The sequence below is a fragment of the Microcaecilia unicolor genome, chromosome 2 (assembly GCF_901765095.1).
Source record: "Microcaecilia unicolor chromosome 2, aMicUni1.1, whole genome shotgun sequence".
Lineage (NCBI taxonomy): Eukaryota > Metazoa > Chordata > Amphibia > Gymnophiona > Siphonopidae > Microcaecilia > Microcaecilia unicolor.
Genome location: NC_044032.1, coordinates 29,131,655 through 29,151,701, shown reverse-complemented (window position 1 = coordinate 29,151,701; position 20,047 = coordinate 29,131,655). Strand labels below are relative to the sequence as shown.

Here is a 20,047-nt window from a genome sequence, read left to right as displayed (position 1 = left end):
AATGAATTCCAGAGTTTAATTACATTCCGTGCTTTTTTTTGTAGGAAAAAAGGTACCGGCACTCATTATGGATGGGGTCACCATATATGGCTCCACCCCTATGGCAGCCACACTTATAATAGACACACCCCTTATACCAGCCATGGCGCAAATAAGCAAATCATTGAAAATACTATACCAATATAGGAGAAAAAAATAACGTGATTTTTTTTTTGTTATAAATAATTTCTATAAGCTGTTACAGCTCCAGTATACCCAGTGCAAAATAAGACAGCAGATATAAATTCTCAATTGGACATCTTCCAAACACTAAAATGAAAATAAAATGATTTTTTCTACCTTTGTTGTCTTGACTTTGCATTTCTGATCACGTTGGTCCCAGTCTCTGATTCTGCTGCTCTCTATCTGTTCCCTTAACTCTATTTCCAGGGCTAGTGGTTAGTGCAGCGGACTCTGATCCTGGGGAACTGGGTTCGATTCCCACTGCAGCTCCTTGTGACTTTGGGCAAGTCACTTAACCCTCCATTGTCCCAGGTACAAATAAGTACCTGTATATAATACACGAAGAATCTCCAAACTATATGATAAATCTGGTCGACCTTCCAGCAAGAAACATGTCTGTATCCTCACGAAAGTACCTCAACCTGCACTACCCCAGCTGTAAAGGTCTCAAATACAAAACTTATTATGGATCCAATTTCTCCTTCCTTGGCAGCCGTCTATGGAACGCTCTCCCTAGACCTATCCAAGCAATCCATGACCACCTACCATTTAGAAAAGCACTAAAAACCCATCTATTCAAACAAGCCTACCCAAAAGACACAGATTAATCTCTTGAACCCATCTACCTTACATATACTGAACAGAAAACGACATTGACCCAGACTCTATTTCCCACCTTACCTTCCTCTTCTATCACTTGTCTCTACCTACCTATCCATCCTATTACTACCCATCCATCCTATTATTATGTTATACTTAATTTCCTACTTTACATAACAAAATTCTGTGTTACCTATTACTATGTAAGCCGCATTGAGCCTGCTTTTAGTGGGAAAGTGCGGGATACAAATATAATAAATAAATAAACAAACAGCTTTGAATGTAGTTGGAAAAAACACAGAAAGGCGGTATACAAGTCCCATTCCTTTCTTCTTCATTTCTTGCCCTACATCCATAGGTAAAAGCTGGGCCCTCTGCAGACTTGACTGGAAGAGGCATAGAGTGGATCCAGCTTTTGCCTATATTATCCATCCATGGGCAGTTTTTCTCCTCTTTTCCCTTTCCCTCATCTCGTCAGTATGCATCTCCCTCTTTCCATCCACGTCCAGCATTTTTCCTCTCTCCCTCCATCCATGTCCAGCATTTCTGCTCTCTCCTCCCCTCCATCCATGTTCATCTCACTTTCTCTCTTCCTTTCCCTCCATCCATGTCCAGAATTTCTCCTCTCTCTCCTAAATCCATGTGAATCTCCTCCTCTGTCTTTCCTCCCCTCCATCCATGTCCAGTATTTCTCCTCTCTCCCTCCAGGTGCATGTAATTCCTCTTTCTTCCCTCCCCTCCATCCATTTATTTTTACTTATTTATTTATATTTTGCTCACACCTTTTTCAGTAGCAGCTCAAGGTAAGTTACATTCAGGTACACTGGATATTTCTTTGTCCCAGGAGGGCTCACAATCTAAGTTTATACCTGAGGCAATAGAGGGTTAAGTGACTTGCCCAAAATCACAAGGAGCAGCAGTGGGATATGAACCGGCCACCTCTGGATTGCAAGACCAGTGCTATAACCACTAGGCCACTCCTCCAATCCATGTCCAGCATTTCTCGTCTCTCACGTCCCTTCCAACCGTGTGCATCTCCTTCCTCTGCCTTTCCTTCCCTCCAACACTTCTCCTCTCTTCCCTGCCCTACACACCATCCATGTCCAGCATTTCTCCTCTCTCCCCTCCGTCCATGTGCATCTCCTTCCTGTCTTCCCTCTCCTCCATGTCCATCGTTTCTCCCGCCCTTCCCTTCATCATTCCATGTCCAGCAACTCTGCTCTCTTCTCTGCCCTCCCATCTATGTCCAGCGATTCTACTTTGCCCCTATTCTCTCCTCCTAACCATGTCCAGTGATTTTCCTCTCTCCCCTCCCCTCTATGTCCAGCGATTCCCCTCTGCCCTCTCCTCCCATCCATGTCCAGTGATTTCTCCTCTTCCCCCTGCCCTCCATGTCCAGCGATTTCTCCTCTCCCCCCTGCCCTCCCCTCCCATCCATGTCCAGCGAGTCTCCTCTCCTCCCGCCCCTCCCCTCCATGTCCAGCGATTCTCCTCTGCCCTCCCCTCCATGTTCAGCGATTCTCCTTTGCCCCCTTATCCTCCTCTCCATTTCCAGTAGCTCGCCACAGCCGCCACCTGCCCCCTCTTTTCAGCCCCCGTCGAGTTCCAGCACTAACCCCAGCATCACCTGCCCACCCTTAGCTCCCAGACAGCCCTGCTTTTTATTCCTGCTGCCCTGCGACGCGTTTGTCTTTGTTTTACCTGAAGTCGCAGTGCCGGCTGCGGCGTTAGTGATAGCACGCAGCAGGCTCGCCTCCTCCAGCCTTCCCCTTCCGTCTCAGTGTCCGCCTTCCTCTGACGTAGTTTCCTGTTTCCACGAGGGCAGGACACGGAGACTTGGGAAGGGAAGGCTGAAGGAGGCGAGCCTGCTGTGTGCTATCACTAACGCCGCCGCCACGATTTCACGTAAAATAAATAAATAAATAAAAGAATTAAACGTGTTGCGGGGTGGTAGGAACAGAAAGCAGGGCTGTCGGGGAGCTAAGGGCGGGCAGGTGCGCTGGCTATAGGAAAAAAAAGGTGCCGGTACCGGCACAAAACAAAAGCACTGATTACACTCCAATAAAGAATTAATCCCCAAAAACTATAGTTAAAAATCAGAAGAGAAATGCAGAAACAGCACAGACAAAGTAATATAATAACAACAGAAAACTGCTTACTGGGTAGGCAGGCAGAAGTCCTCCAGGTCCCATGATGTACTGGTTATGCAACAAGGGTGGTACTCCTTGAGCAAGGTTTGGGGGAGCTTTTCCTGTGAAGCAAAAATCACATAAATTTAAAAAGCAACCAAAGTTTTAAAGAAAAACACTGTCTGTAATCCTTAGTTAACTATATAAAACCTAACTACTTTAGAATATTACATACATTTCTAACTAGTAGATAGCCTGCCAAAACTAAAATAGGAAGAAAGGAAACCAATGATGCAGCTGTGTAGAGAATACAGATTTTAAGGTAGCCAAAAGATTAAAACTGCAATCTTTCAAGGTCACTAGGTTCCAGAAAACTATCCTACATGTATATCTCCATCTGTTGACTAGTTTTCTGTGACTTAGGATGGCAACAGGAATACATAACTTTAGGAAGATAAAGCTGTTAACTAATCAGGGTCTCCCTTGGGGCCTTAGCGAAACAGAGTGAATAGGCAAAAAGACTATTGTGGCTAAGATGATCAATTTTGCCTTAAAATTGAGAAAAGGAAAACCAGAGATAGCTGCATTACCAAATGTAGGTGGTCAATGGACACAACTTGTGTTATCACGGGGGGAGGGGGGGGGGAGAAAGGAAGGAAGAGTAGGGACAATTGTGCTAGTGTGGTGGACTGTGTGGCGGCTCAGAGCATGGTGAATGGAATTATGGATAGTTTACATCCATCTGGTGGGTATTCCAGAGTTGGTAGCAGACACACGGTTGCATCAGGTCCTGGAGGACTGGATGGCGACAGAGTTCCCGATGCATGAAGAACTGGGCCCAGAACGAATGGAACAAGCACACCGCTTAGGCCAGAAAGAAGCATGAAACTTGCGCCCACATGTGATTATACTTAAACTACATAATTATGTACACAAGGTGGAAATCATGCGACACTATAAAACAAAGAGAGAGGATTTACGTTATGAGGGACAAGCAGTGCGAATCTTTCAAGATTATTCATACGCACTTTCGAAGCATTGCAAACAATTTTATCCATTGTGTGCTCACCTGGGAGAGAAGAAGCATCGTTTCATGTTCCTCTACCCTGCAACATTGAAAATCTACCATGCAGGGAAATGGAAAGTACTAGATAACATTTTGGAAGCTAAAGAATTTATTAACACAATGGAGAAACCAACAATTGATCCTGACTGACGTTGGACAGTTCAGTAGAAAAGCACAAAAGTTTGTTCTGCTTGTTTTATGACACAGTAGTGTTGTATGATTTACAAATAAGATGAAGAGAAAATTTGGGTTTTGATACATGTGGGAGTTGGGGCCCTCCAAGGCATTATACATGTGTCCCTTGCCAGCCTGGTTTGTACTAGATCTGACACTGCTTTGGAGGGGGCAGGGTAAGAAGGTGGGAAAGGGGAGGGGACAGGTAGGGGGTGGATGGGACTGAGAATTGCTCTGTGGGGAAGAATGAATGCAGGTAAATTGCTTGAGGATATTTGGTGAAATACCTGGGCTTTCGAGGAAACCTAGAAGAGGGGGATTCACTTGATGGAAAGTTAAAAATAATTTAGTGGAATGTGTCTGGAATCTCGTCTCCTATTAAGTGGAAAAAATTCTAACCTTATTGAAACATCAACAAGCAGATGTTGCTTGTTTGCAGGAGACGAGGTTGACTGACCAGGAACATGCGAAGTTGTGTCAAGGCTGGGTGGGTGAGGTGTTTAGTACCTCATCTCCTGAAAAGAAAGCGGGAGTGGCAGTATTAGTTAGAAAGAATTTTCCTGGGGACATTAAATTAGTATGTAAAGATACAGAAAGGAGGTATATCTTGTTGCACATTAATAACGGAGGGGTGCAGTTCCTACTACTAGTGGTGTATACCCCTAAGACACATGACCATGGGTTTTTCATGGAATTGGCAACTTTGGGGACATGGGATATTTCCCTTCCGCTGGTCCTGGCTGGTGATTTAAACCAGCTATTGGATTATCATTTGGAAAGATCCAGTGACAGACCAGCATCAGCTGAACAAACTATGACTAGAGGAGTCTCCGATTTGTGTAATGCATTAGGGTTAATTGACCCTTGGTGGTCATTGCACCCGATGGAACAAAATTATTCTCATTTATCTTGGGTTCATTATACATGGTCCTGCATTGATTATATGCTGTTGTCTCCATCTCTTTGCTCACAGGTGCAAGGGGCAGAGATAGATCCTATGGAGGTCTCAGAACACTCATTAATTTGGATAATTTTGGAGTTGGGGGGAGCGCCGGGGGTGGGATGTAGATGGAGATTCCCAGTTTATTTGCATACAAAGAATTCCAAATTTAATACAGCTCAAATGGCATGAGTTCTCTCATTAAATGCACAACACAAAGAGGATCCTGCTCTCTTTTGGGAAACAGCTAAGGTGGAATTAAGAGGAGATATCATCTCCTATGTAGCGATTCGAAAGAGGCGCATTGCTCAGGTATTGTTCATTTATAAAAGAAACTGGCATTAGCTAAATGAGCGCATGTAAACCACCAGTCTAGACTGGTGATTTACACACTGAGGAAGCCTTCATGGACACTAAGGTGGAACTGGAGACACTCATTCATGACAGGACAAGGAAAATGCTGGTATATCGTAAGTTCCAATATTATCGCCATGGAAACTGCCCAGGCAGACTACTGGCCCAAGTTACGAAACATTGTCAGGAATCCTGATATGTGACGAGCTTAACAACTCCTACAAAGAACGTACTGACCAAACTGGAGGATATAGTGTCCAAATTCTATGAACATTTTCACGGTTTTTATGCGACTTCCTCAAGGAGAGCAGGCCCACAATATTTGATTATTTGGAGGACTCTGGCCTTCCAAGTATTTCCGTGGCAGATAGGGAATTTCTAAATGCACCTCTACAGGTGAAAGAAATTCAGAAAGGTATAAAACAACTGAAATCACACATGGCCCCAGGACCAGATGGATACTCACCGGAATTCTATAAGATGCTTTTGAGGCAATTGATAAACCCTTTACATGCTTTTTATGAGGCTGGTATACAGCAGGGTCTTTTCCACTTTGGCCTAACAATGTGCTGATTTCCTTGATACCAAAGCCAGGTAGGGCGAATGATTTGTGTGGCTCATACAGACCAATATCTTTAATTAACGTGGATCTCAAACTATCGATGCATATTTTGGCCACTTGGTTGGTGAAGGTATTGCCTCGACTGGTAGAAACACATCAAGTGGGTTCTTGCAGGCAGACATTCAGTTTTAAATGTTCGTAAGATATTGCTTGCGATGGCTAAGGTGCAGGAAATAAAAGAGCCTGGAATACTAGTGGAGCTAGATGCTGAAAAGGTGTTTGACTAGGTTAATTGTAAATACTTATTTCAGCTCAAGTTATGTGGGCATTTCAGGCTGGTTTCTTCAGGCCCTACGTACCCTTTAAACATTGCCTAGAGCAGCCATCTTACTAAATGGAGTGCAAACAACTACATTCGCGATTGAACGGGGTACACAAGGCTGCCCGCTTTCCTCACTGTTTGCACTATTTGGAACCCCTTTTACACACGGTACAGAACAATCCTGATATTGCGGGGCTTCCACTGGGAGCGGGAAATCTGAAAATACTAGCATATGAGGACAATATGTTAGCTACGTTAGCAACTCCACATTTGTCCCTGCCAAGATTGCGGAACGTGGTGGAGGAGTTTCGTTTTTTTCAGATCTGTCACTGAATTTGCACAAGCCCTTGGTTCTCCCATTGAGGGACTTGGTACAGAGGCAGTGGAGAGGGGAATTCCCATTAATGTGGGTGGGGGAGACACTGATATCTGGGACTATGGATCCCTCGAGATTTAATGTGCTTATATCTTTTGAATGTTCAACCCTTACTGGACTTTACTTCTGAAAAATTACAGCTGTGGCAACATTTTCCCATCTCTCTACTGGAACGTGTGCCATTATACAACATGATGCTAATTCCTAAGTGGCTGTATTTGCTACAGATGTTGCCCTTGTGCATCACCTATAGACATAATTGAGAAATTGACAAAATGCTAATCAAATTCTTATGGTGAGGCAAGAGAACCAAGGTTCCCATCTTTAATGCGACTGCCCAGAAGTAAGGGTGGATTTGGATTATTGGATTAGAGAGTTGCACGGGGACAGAAATGCGACCCATCCTCGCCCGTCCCCACTCATCCCCGCAAGAATCTAACCCGTCCCGTGAGTAATCTCCTCTGTCCCCGCCCATCCCCGTGAGTGATCTCCTCTGTCCCCGCCCGTCCCCATAAAAAAAGGAAGTATAAAGTACTGAGTGGAGTGGACAGGGGGCACACAATGCAGAGTAATACATTTAAAACAAATCAGAGAAAATATTTCTTCACTCATTAATATACCGAATCTTAGAAAAAGGGCACTAAAATAGAGATAATTATTGGTCACTCAAACAGCACAATGCCCTCAACAAAAGAAACAAGTGGGTATGCTAATGCTTTAGCTGCAGTAAAACAGCTCACAAACAGCCAGTTCCCACCATGACAGAAATAAACTGCCTCTCTCTCTATATAAAACGCACCTCCAACGTTCTAATGAAGCCTCCACAAGTCCCAAAGTTCTAAATCCATGGTGGTGTAGATCAAAATTTGCCCATGAGTGTTTGCCCCGCCCTCGCGTCAAACATGATGACATTGAGGGCGGAGCAATGGCACTCAACCAATCGTCACCACGTTTGATGCGAGGGCGGGGCAGACATCGATCTACACCATTACACAAACGTTGGAACTTCTGGAGGCGCGTTTTAAATAGAGAGAAGAGAGATGAGGAAAACCGATAGGTGGCTGAAGGGGGGGGCAGGGGAGAGAGCACAATTGCTGGGTGGATACAGAGGAGGAAGATGGGGGGGGGGGCAGGGGCACAGCACAATCGCTGGGGGGGGGGGGGGCCAGGGGATAGACCAGAATCGCTGGGTGGCTGAAGGGGGGGGGGCAAGGGAAACAGCAGAATTGATGGGTGGCTGTAGGGGGGGCAGGGAAGAGAACAGATTCGTTGGGTGACTTGGGGGGGCAGGAGAGAGAGCAGAATCGCTGGGTGGCTGCAGAGGGGCAGGGGGAGACAGCAGAATCGCTGGGTGGCTGAAGGAGGGCAAGTGGAGAGAGAGCAGATTCACTGTGTGGCTGGAAGGGGGGCAGGGGAGAGAGCAGAATCCCACACACTCTCTGCCTCACACACACACTCTCTGCCTCACACACACACTCTCTCTCTGTCACACACACACTCGCACATTCACTCTCTCTCTCACTCACTCACACAGTCACTCTTACACACACTCTCTCAAGCAAACACACTCCCAGGAAAACCTTGTTAGTGCCCGTTTCATTTGTCTCTGAAACGGGCCTTATTTACTAGTACACATATAAAAAATAAAAGTAGTCAGCTTAGCTCACCTCTGTGCAGTTCTCTTCTGTGGATACCGAGGTCTGTAAGTGCCTGGAAGACTCACTACATACAACTTGAGCAAATCTCCTGCACGTGTTGAACTTGAGTTGAGACAGAGAGAGACCCGGGTGAAAACGTGTGTGCTCGTCAGGGACGTCCTTTTTTTTTTTTTTTTAGATTATGGATAAAGGACGTTTAAGTGTTAGGCGCTTAAGTCCCACCTTTGGTATGCCTCCAACACCCCATTCAAATTTGGCCGTCCCTGCGACGGGGCAATTGAGGACGCCCAAAATGGATGTTTCTTTGAGAAGGACATCCATGCGCCTTTGCTATGCCCGGCAACCCCTTGAAATATTTGGCCGTTCCTGCGATGGAGCAGTTGAGGACGCCCAAAATGGACGTTTCTTTGAGAAGGACATCCACACGCCTTTGCTGTGCCTGACACCCCCCCCCCCCCTTTGAAATTTGGCCGTCCCTTTGACGGGGCAGTTGAGGGCATCCTTCTTTTCCCACTGGAGAAGAGCTTGATGTCTCCGCCCACTAAAAGAAGAAGGGGCGATTGGCGAACCAGCACTGCAGCAGATTGATGCGATAGGGGCACAGATCAACAGAAAAGCAGCGGGCTCTCACAAACAAAGGTATGTGTGCGGTGCGTCCCCATGGGAATCCCGCCAGAACATCCTCCATCCCCACGGGATTCCCGCATGTCTGTTTCCATCCACCGCGGCACTCCCGCTGACCCGGGAGGGGATTCCCGTGGGCTCTGCGGGATCCCCGCAAACTCCATTCCCGTGCAGGCCTCTATATTGGATATATGTCTGTTTGCATTGGCCTACATAATGAGGCACATTGCAGATTGGTTTAGAAATATATCAAATTTTTCAATTACGGTGGCTGAGGTGGCATTCAGAGCTCCCTTGCATTTTAGTACGTTGTTGCATGTGTCGCCATCGCCGCCTCCGGCACCTCATACAGAAAGATGCATACTCTTTTATGCCCTATTATGGATGGCTTGGCATCAGGTTTGCACATATTTGGCTTCCAAACACCACACCACTACTACCAATTTGTGGTAATGCAGCATTCACCCCAGGAATGCTAAATTCATTCTTTGAGCACTGGGCAGGAAAGGGCTTGATTTACCTTTTTCATGTGACTGATGAGGTAGGTAAGCTGAAGCCCCGGTAGACCTACAAGCTACCCACAATTTATCGGGCTTGGCTTGGTTTGCTTATGGGCAACTAAAGCATTACATTAGCATTTTCTCCCCTAGCATGCTCTTCTTGTCCTTTCATATGAGATTAATGGAGGTTTATTAGTTAGTCACACAAAATTTAGTTCCACTCAGTTATCATAAGGAACTCCAGGATTGTGTTCTGGAGCTAAAATATGAACGGTATGTGCACCTGTAGAACGCAGACCTAGTATATTTTCAAAGCACTTAGCCTTCCAAAGTTCCATAGGTTTCTATGGAACTTTGGAAGGCTATGTGCTTTGAAAATATGCCTCCTAGGTATACAACTGATGGTGGAAAAATTTAAATGCTGCATAATCCAATGCGGGACCATGCTCAGTGATGTATCATATAGAGAGTTTCAATATACATTTTTGTTGCGCATGTATATATCCCCTCATAGAGTTTATTTAGCCGCTCTGTGAGCAGACGACGCATGCCCTAAATGTGCGCGGAGACATACCATCCTTGGTCATATGTTCTGGGCCAGTCCTACAGTGTATCTCTTCTGGCAACAGATGGCACATCAGGTGTCTATGCTTTGGCGCTGGACATGACGACCAGCTATGCTCATGTGGCAAAGGGATATACGAGTTTCTTAAAACGTGCAGTATTGTTGGGGAAAAAATGCATATTAAAACAATGGTTGTCAGCAGATCCACCTACAATGCAGCAATGGAGATCGTTGATGATCCACCTGGCATCCAAGGAGTGGCGTGGAGTTCAAGAGACAGACTCATTGGCAGGCTGATGCTTTACCCAGATATGGGAGCCTTACTGGACCATACTAACACCATTAGCCAGAAGTCGATTACTTAACACATGATCAATTATTTGATGTACTAACATACAGAGTGGTGATCAACCGAGGGAGGGGTTTTCTGGGGGTGGGGGGAGGAAGGGGAGTTTCATATTTCGATGTTATAAGGTTCGATATAGTTTGATGATTTGGATGTAAGAAGGGGGAAGTAAGGAGGGGGGGTCATCTAGTTATTTAGGGCACCTTTTGTGCCTTATTCATTCTAAAAACAGGTCTAGACCCAAGCATTTAGATTTTTAACCTGGACATTTTCATTTTGTTCTAATATTACTGTAAAACATCCAAATGTTAAGTACGCCCTAAGCCCACCTTCAAAACGCCTTGATATACTCCCTTTAGACGCACTGGTGACAAATTGCATAGATAGACGTTTGCAAAACAGGTTTTAAAAATATTGATTTGGACGTTTTGAGAAGAGTTTCAGCTGAATGTTGATTTATGACACTTTCAAAAATGAGCGCCACTATACTCACATGAAACTAGACAAAGGGTAAAGCAATAGACTACAATACAGTAAGACAAAAATGAGGTAAAGATCAAGATAACCAACCCTTCACCCCCTCCAAGGGCACCACTGCCTCCCACCTCCCTTCCCTTACATGGGCACCATCTCCTCCGGTCTCCATTCCCCTTCTCTCCATGGGCACCATCTCATCCAGTCTCTCTTCCCCTCCCCTTTCCTCACACACAAACCCCACTTGAGACAGGATGCTTTGGTCTGAGACTCCTCCCTCTCCCCAGCATATTTTTGTCTGTTCTAAATGGACCAATTGCTCCCTCCCACCAGTGCTCCGGCATCTTTTTCTCTCCTTCCTCTTCTCCCCCCCCCCCCCCCCCCCCCCCCCCCCCCCCCCCCCCCCCCCATGCTCCAGCAGCTTTCCTTCCTTCTGCCGCCCTCACATTTGCTGGCATCTCAATCCCCCTCCTCTGGCAACCTTTCAAACTTTGCTGTACAGAAAGCAGAGCTAAGCACATGCTTGCTCTTCTCTCCAGCCAAAGCCCTCCCTCTCTAGCATTCTGTCCGCAGGAAACAGGAAGCTTCATCAGAGGAGGCAGGATGCTACACAGGGAGGGCTCCAGCTGGACAGAAGCAGTGAGTGCTTAGCGCTGCTGTCTGTACTGGAAAGATAACAGGGCCACCAGGGGAAGGGGGAATGCGATTAATACATTAAAATGTGCAGCTCTAATAGTAAGTTAAATTGTATATAATACCTTACAGGCAATTAGTGATGGTTAGATAATAAGAGTAAAAGGATTCAAAACGTTACTGCTTGTAATCATATGGGTTGCTATATTATGTTCTAATTGCTTAGACCACTGATTCTCAAACCTGCTCCTGGAGGCATCCCAGCCAGTCAGGTTTTCAGGATATCCACGATCAATATTCGTGAGAGAGATTTGCATGCACTGCTTCTACTGCATGCAAATCTCTCTCATGAATATTCATTCTGGATATCCTGAAAACCTGACTAGCTGGGATGCCTCCACGACCAGGTTTTGGAACCACTGGCATACACCTTAAAAATTACCTTTCAGAGACTGACATACAGCCAATCGCATTAACTAAAGTTAATGATAAAACCAGGTGGTATCAAAAATGGTTTTAATCTGTGTAGCAGAATTACCTAATTACTTCTGCTATCTGCAAATGCAAGGTCAAATATGTTATCTACTGTTATTTCCAAATACTGTACTCCTGTACATACTGGGACTAAAGCGCCCTCAATACTGATCTGACTAGGAGGGATGATGAAATTTAGTCATATGAGTTCTGCCATATCAGTCCAAACAAGTTGGCTGTGTCCTTTTCTACCAACTGGAGTCAAAAATACCAATATTTTCCAGTAATGTCATCAGTATCCCTTCAATTCTATAAATGGCGCTAAAACTGTATGTGCAAATTTAGGCACGCCCAGTTTGCAAGCGCAATTTAATTGAATAATGCGCCGATTGGGCTCTATCAATGCTAATCGAAATCAATTAAGTTGCACGCACAAACTTATGTGCACTGCTCCAAAAAAGGGGGTGTCGCAACAGGTGGGTCATGGGTGAATTGGAGGCATCCTGCAATTTATGCGCACGATTATACAATAAGGGGGATCTATGCCTAACTTAGGCACAAGGATTTATGCCAAAGTTTAGTTGGTGTAAATGGTCGTGCCTAAAGTTAGGCGTGGGTCCCAGTGCCAAGCACTATCCTATAAACCAGTGTTTCCCAAGTCCAGTCCTGGAGTATCCCTTGCCAGTCAGGTTTTCAAGATATCCACAATGAATATGCATGAGAGATTTGCATATAATGGAGGCAGTATATGCAAAGTTCATGCATATTCATTGTGGATATCCTGAAAACCTGACTAGTAAGGGGTACTCCAGGACTGGACTTGGGAATCACTACCATAAACGGTGCCTAAATGAGTGTCATTTATATAACAGTGCTTAGTGTGGTTTTTGTTTTAGTCAACGCCAAATTTTCAGCACCTTTAGATAATTCAGTCCTATATATGCTGGTGCCTTCTGGAATTTTCCAGTATGCTACTGCAAAAGCAGAAATAGGTCTATATCTCACACGACAGCCCCATCTAACCACTGAGGCATAAAATATAATCAATTTCAGAATTATAAACACCACAAAAAGAGAAGAGCAGACAACTCAATGAGCCTCTTAGAACTAAGTCTTCTATGGTGGGTCCTGGACTGGTATGGCAGGACTCAAGGAAAGAAAATTAACACATCTGACTAAATTTCACCTTCCTTATCATCCTTGCCATACCAGTCCAAACAAGTGGGATATACCCAAACAGACTCTCACTGGGAGAGGGAAGACAAGGCCTCCTGAATAAGTGTTCTGCCAAGGGCTGACTCACCTTTGGCTAGCACATCAAGTCTGTAATGTTTCACAGACAAATGAAGTGATGGCCAAGGTGACAGCGCTCAGGCTTCAGTTCAGGTTTGTTCCCAAGTAGAATAAGCTCTCAAACCTCTTGGAATTTGTTTACTTCTATTTAAAAAAAAAACAAAAAAAAACCAGCCTCACTGGCCGCTTTCATCCAGTAAGCTTTGATCCAGCGAAGCTCTTGTACCAGGCTTGGAAAAGAACAAAATCAATCTAAGAGATGGAAGAAGTTTGTTTCCTACAAGTAACAGAGTAAAACTCTTTGGACATGCAACTTGTGGCGTCTCTTAAAATGAGCATCGAATACTACTACTATAGTGCTACTAGACAAATGCAATGCTGTACACTGAACATATAAGAGATAGTCCCTGCTTGACACAGCTTACAATGTAATCCAGACAGATAAACATAAGGGATAAGGGAATGATAAAACAGACCTGTCCTTCCAATTCTCGCCCCATCTCCCGCCTCCCTCTCCTATCCAAGAAACTTGAACATGCTGTTCACCGCCGTTGCCTTGACTTTTTTTCATCTCAAGCTATTCTTGATCCACTTCAACCTGGCTTTTGCCCCCTTCATTCAACTGAAACAGCGCTTGCTAAAGTCTCCAACGACCTAACCCTGGCCAGATCCAAAGGTCTCTATTCTATCCTCATCCTTCTCGATCTATCTGCTGCTTTTGACACTGTTGATCACAGCCTACTCCTTGATACGCTGTCCTCACTTGGATTTCAGGGTTCTGTTCTTTTCTGGTTTTCTTCTTATCTCTCCCATCGTACTTTTAGTGTATACTCTGGTGGATCCTCCTCCACTTCTGTCCCACTGTCAGTTGGTGTACCTCAGGGATCTGTCCTGGGACCTCTTCTTTTCTCTATCTATACTTCTTCCCTTGGTACTCTGATCTCATCCCATGGTTTTCAGTATCATCTTTATGCTGATGACTCCCAGATCTACCTCTCCACACCAGAAATCTCAGCAGGAATCCAAGCCAAAGTATCAGCCTGCTGTCTGATACTGCTGCCTGGATGTCTCACCGCCATCTGAAACTAAACATGACCAAGACTGAGATTCTTAACTTTCCCCCTAAACCAACCTCTCCTCTTCCCCCAGTCTCTATTTCTGTGGATAACACTCTCATCCTCCCTGTCTCATCAGCTCGCAACCTTGGGGTCATCTTCGACTCCTCTCTCTCCTTCTCTGCACATATTCAGCAGACTGCTAAAACCTGTCGTTTCTTTCTCTATAGTATCACCAAAATTTGCCCTTTCCTTTCTGAGCATACTACCAGAACCTTTATCCACATTCTTATCACCTCTCGCTTAGACTATTGCAACTTGCTTCTCACAGGTCTCCCACTTAGCCATCTATCTCCTCTTCAATCTGTTCAAAATTCAGCTGCACGACTAATATTCCGCCAATGTCGCTATGCTCATATTAGCCCTCTCCCTGTTTCCGCATACAGTTCAAACTCCTCTAATTGACCTATAAGTGCATTCACTCTGCAGCTCCTCAGTACCTCTCCACTCTCATCTCCCCCTACACTCCTCCCCAGGAACTCCATTCACTGGGTAAATCTCTCTTATCTGCACCCTTCTCCACCGCTAACTCCAGATGCCATTCCTTTTATCTTGCTGCACCATATGCCTGGAATAGACTTCCTGAGCCAGTACGTTAAGCTCCATCCCTGTCCGTCTACAAATCTAGGCAAAAAGCCCACCTTTTTGATGTTGCTTTTAACTCCTAACCCTTATCCAGTTGTTTAGTACCCTTATTTTATCATCCCCTCCTTAGTAATTCCCTTATCTCTTATTTGTCTTGTTTGTCTGTCCTAATTAGATTGCAAGTTCTGTCAAGCAGGGACTCTCTCTTCATGTTCAAGTGTACAGTGCTGCGCACGTCTAGTAGCGCTATAGAAATGATAAGTAGGAGGAGGAGGAGGAGGAGTAAAAGCAACCTTAAAAAGGTGGGCTTTTAGCAGAGCTAAGACGGCCAAAGATGGAGCTTGACATACTGATTCAGGAATATTCCAGGTGTATGGTGTAGCAAGATAAAATGAATGGAGTCTGGAGTTGGTAGTGAAGAAGGGTACAGATAAAAGGGATTTACCCGATGAACGGAGTTCCCGGGGAAGAGTGTAGGGAGCGATAAAAGTAGAGAGATACTGAGGAGTTGCAGAGTGAATGGGCTTGTAAGTAAATAAGAGGAGTTTGAATTGTGTGCGGAAATGGATAGAGAGCCAATGAACTGACTTGAGGAGAGGGCTAATATGAGCATAGCGACACTGGCAGAATATAAGTCATGCAGAATTTTGAACATATTGAAGGGGAGAGATATATCTGTAGGTAGTGCTATGGAATGCACTACCTACAGACCTGAAAACAATCGACGAAACAACTTTCGCAAATCTTTGAAGACATACTTCTTCAATAAAGCCTACAATGAGAACATATAACCTCACTATTCCATCTCACCAACCAACTCAGTTATGAAAGCACACCTTCTACACCTACCCTAATTACTCCCTTCTTTCTTCCTTTATGTAATCTCTGCACATCACTAACTGTATCTGATATCCTGGAACGACAATGTAATAAAACTATGTAAACCACATTGAGCCTCAAATAGGTGGGAAAATGTGGGATACAAATGCAATAAATAATAATAATCTTAGTGCAAGATCTGTGAGAAGCAAGTTGCAGTAGTCCAAGCAAGAGGTGATAAGAGTGTGGGTAAGGTTTTTGGTAGTGTATCAGAAAGGAAGGGAAGAATTTTGGTGATATTATAGAGAAAGAAATTACAGGTTTTGTCTTGTCTTCAGATGATTGATGTCTCCGTCGCTTTTCCAAAACAGTCCAGCATCCTTCTGCCACTCGGTCTGAGCAATAGGCAACCCAGCCTGAAAGGCTAGCAGCGGTGATCATCCTCTGGCGTCTGTCCGTCAACCAGTTCCTAATCCAGTTCACCACGTCAGGTCCTATCTTCAGCCTGTCCAGTTTATTCAAGAGCCTCCTGTGGGGAACCGTGTCAAAAGCTTTGCTGAAATCTAAGTAGATTACGTCTATAGCACGTCAATGATTCAATTCTCCAGTCACCCAGTCAAAGAATTCAATGAGATTCGTTTGGCACGATTTACTTTTGGTAAAACCATGTTGTCTCGGATCTTGCAACTTATTGGCTTCCAGGAAATTCACTATCCTTTCCTTCAGCATCGCTTCCATTACTTTTCCAATAACCAAAGTGAGGCTTACCGGCCTGTAGATAAAGATCTGATCGCAGATATTCATAAGTTGGGAAAGAAGAGAGAGGTGCTGTTGTTGGGAGATTTCAATCTGCCGGATGTAGATTGGAAGGTTCCATCTGCGGAATCGGAAAGAAGTGCTCTGTTCAAATGGTGACGGAACCCACGAGAGAGGGAGTGATGCTGGATCTGGTGCTCACAAATGGGGATAGTGTGTCAAATGTCCAAGTGGGTGCCCACCTGGGCAGCAGTGACCATCAAACAGTTTGGTTTGATATGACAGCTGAAGTGGAGGGCGGCCACTCAAAACTCAAAGTCCTGGATTTCAAGCATGCTGACTTTAGTAAAATGGGGGAATACCTGAGGAAGGAGCTGATGGGCTGGGAGGACGTACGAGAAGTGGAAGGACAGTGGGTCTAGGCTGAAAGAAGCTATAAATAGGGCCACAAACCTTTACATAAGGAGAGTAAATAAAAGTAAGAGAAAAAGGAAACCGATATGGTTCTCCAAGCAAGTGGCTGAGAAAATAAAGGCTAAAGAGATAAAGGTGAGCCAGTTGATGTAGTGTATCTAGATTTTCAGAAAGCTTTTGACAAGTTCCTCATGAGAGATTCCTGAGAAAATTAAAGAGTCATGGGATAGAAGCCAATGTTCTGTTGGGGATTAGGAATTGTTATTGGACAGAAAACAGAGGGCAGTGTTAAATGGCCATTTCACTCAATGGATGAGGGTGAATAGTGGAGTGCTGCTGGGATCTGTATTGAGACCGGTGCTACTTAACATATTTATAAATGATCTGAAAATTGGGACGAGCAAGGTGATTAAATATGCAGATGAAACTATTCAAGGTTGTTAAAAACACATGCGGACTCACAGGAAGACCTTAGGATATTGGAAGACTGGGCATCCAAATGGCAGATGAAATAGCATTAACATGCGGTTAAAGCCAGGTTTGCACACATCTTATTGTGCACAAAATGTTCAGAGGGCACGAGTGCTGGTGTTAACAAGCTCAGTAAAGATGGATGCAAATTGTATTAAAAGTATGGTAATGAGGTCATTAAATATTCCTTTGCAATGCAGAGACAGAAGCGCTGGAATGCACAGAAGGAAACGATGGCTTGTAACACCAAAGATCTTCAATAGTCAGGGACAGTGTAAAAGGTATTGAGAGGATTTCTAATCAATTGCTCACACAGAATTGCCAGTTTTGTTTTCTTTATCAAGCAGAAGGCGGCTCCTGCAAGTTTTAAAGACAGACAGGAAGGAACAAACATACATGAATGTCAAAGTAAAACCAAAAAGTAAAAAGCACACATTCGCTACTAAATATGAACCTTGCAAAAATTCCATTTCTTAGTAATATTTGTGAGGCTCATATTTAGGTGTTGAAGAATATGATTGCACTTCTGTTTTTGTCTGGGCATGTGCACAAGAGCTATGCTTACTGCAAAACCTTTCTGTGCACGTTTCTCTCTCCACTTCCTATTTAATAGCACGATTTTTAACTGTACATAACATTTAAATATAATTTGCTTTGAGCATTGCTGAGCTAGTTTTTTGTATTACTGATGTGTTGTGGGCCCATGTGTGTGTGGCTTTGAGCATCAGCCTCTTGAGTTATTACTGTTTTCATAAAAAGCATTTAAGAAAGCATATTTTGCATGCAAATCTAAAAGACACCCTGCCATTTCAATGCTGTTTTGTACCTGATGATACTAAAGGAGTTGCCCGTGTGGTAGCAACTGGCATGGACACACTGGTAACATTGAGACCCAGGCTGCTGGTACTGTTCATACTGCTTGCCATGCTGACTGAAGAGGTGCTGCTTATAGTTGACGTTGAAACAGTAGAAAAAGTTGTTGAGGGTGTGTTCTCAACACTAGTGTGCTAGAGATGAGATGAGACAAGAGCAATTCAGTATTGCAGTGTGACTCACACACATCAAATAATAATCAGGTAAGCAACTAAATCAATTTACGTCATATCTACTATCTTAATTTAAGATGTCGCTTCTTCCTAACAGAAACCTCAGTTTATGCATGCCCACCATTTGTCTTCCAGTTTATATTAGCTTACTTCATTAATTAAAGTTTAATCCTTTACAAAGTCAGAACACAGAAAAAAAGAATGCAGAGGTCAAGAGGTGTTCTTTCCAAAATAATATGTTGGAAAATAAAATTATGATTTTTAGGATTCCAGGTACAGAAAGATCACATTATGATGTTTTCTGCTTTCACTGTGCAATGATCACATGTGTAAAGTTCTAATATCATGCAGATCTTTGCCAGTAAGCTGATAAATCTGGAAGCTAGAGAAGACACAAGCCTCCTCAAAGTTTCTGGGACCGGGTTCCACCCTAAGAGGGCCACTAAGCAAACAGAATGTTAAACATTTGATTTTAAAAGCCATTTCATTTGCAAAACAAAGGCTTACAAAAATTCTTATAAATTTGGTAAGCAGGATATAGTGAATGGGCAGCACTATTAGCTCATGTTTCCATTAAATCGTAAACATGCAGCATATGTGAAAAGACTGAGGAGTAAGAATGGCACAGCTATATTAGTGGCTTTTTATTCTTCCCTACAATTGGATGTTAAAAAGTAATTAAACATAAGGCACCAATATTCACTCTTAGCTGTTGAGGGCTGCACTCTGAACAGTTCTCTCTCACAAGCATATTCATTAGGGATATCGTGAAAACCTGACCTGTTTTCAGTCCTCAAGGACTAGGAGTGAATACCAGTGACATAAGGGGTCGAGAGTGTCTGGGGGTAAAATATAACAGGATCAAATTTGGTATGGAGGAAAAGACTGTGAAGAGTTACATCAAGTTCAGTCAGCTATCTCACTTTTTTCTTTGGTTGAATAGTTTACTCACTGTTTCTGCTTTACCTCGCTCACTTTCTCTGTTACTGCAGGCACTACAACTGTGCAGTTTCACACTTCAGACACAACTCTAGCACTCCAGATGTCCTGGCAGGATAATGTCATTTTCTCCCACTTCAAAAGCTCAATGGCAACAAGACACTGGCACCACAGGTGTGCAACCAAGGAGCAGGTGTTGCTCCTGTGCACCTACGTTTCCACAGGTATGCTGTGCTTTCTCTCAGCTTTCATTACTCTGACTATCTTGGACAGTGTTGGTCTGCTCCACTTTGCCATGCCTTTTACTGGGGTCCTCGAGGCAGAACCGGAATACGTGAGCCTTTGGACCACTGCCGAGGAGCGGCAGTGGCAGGCAAGACCACCCTGGAACTGGATACACGGAAGGACAGGGCTGGACCTCTTGACTACAGTCGGGACTGAGGCAGGCAACTGGAACCGGCAGAATAGGAACAGCTTCACCTGCACCTGACCACCATTCCCCTGGAGTTGAGCTCCAGCGTGCGGGTGGCCGGCAGGATGAGGCCGGCACTGGAGATACAGAGAACCCACCCTGGGTCAGGGAACACGAG

The 20,047-nt window shown here is 44.3% G+C and overlaps 1 protein-coding gene across 4 annotated transcripts in view; it reads right to left on the bottom strand.

The window, feature by feature from the left end:
- LOC115462835 (ubiquitin-associated protein 2-like) overlaps nucleotides 1-20,047 on the bottom strand; it is a 473,475-nt gene that overhangs the window by 129,305 nt on the left and 324,123 nt on the right. For all 4 annotated transcript variants that reach the window (XM_030192869.1, XM_030192870.1, XM_030192871.1 and 1 more), the window contains 2 exons: nucleotides 18,299-18,479; nucleotides 2,982-3,073 (listed from right to left, as the gene is read on the bottom strand). In XM_030192869.1, coding sequence (XP_030048729.1) covers nucleotides 2,982-3,073; nucleotides 18,299-18,479 — 273 coding nt within the window. The remainder of the gene's footprint in view (nucleotides 1-2,981; nucleotides 3,074-18,298; nucleotides 18,480-20,047) is intronic.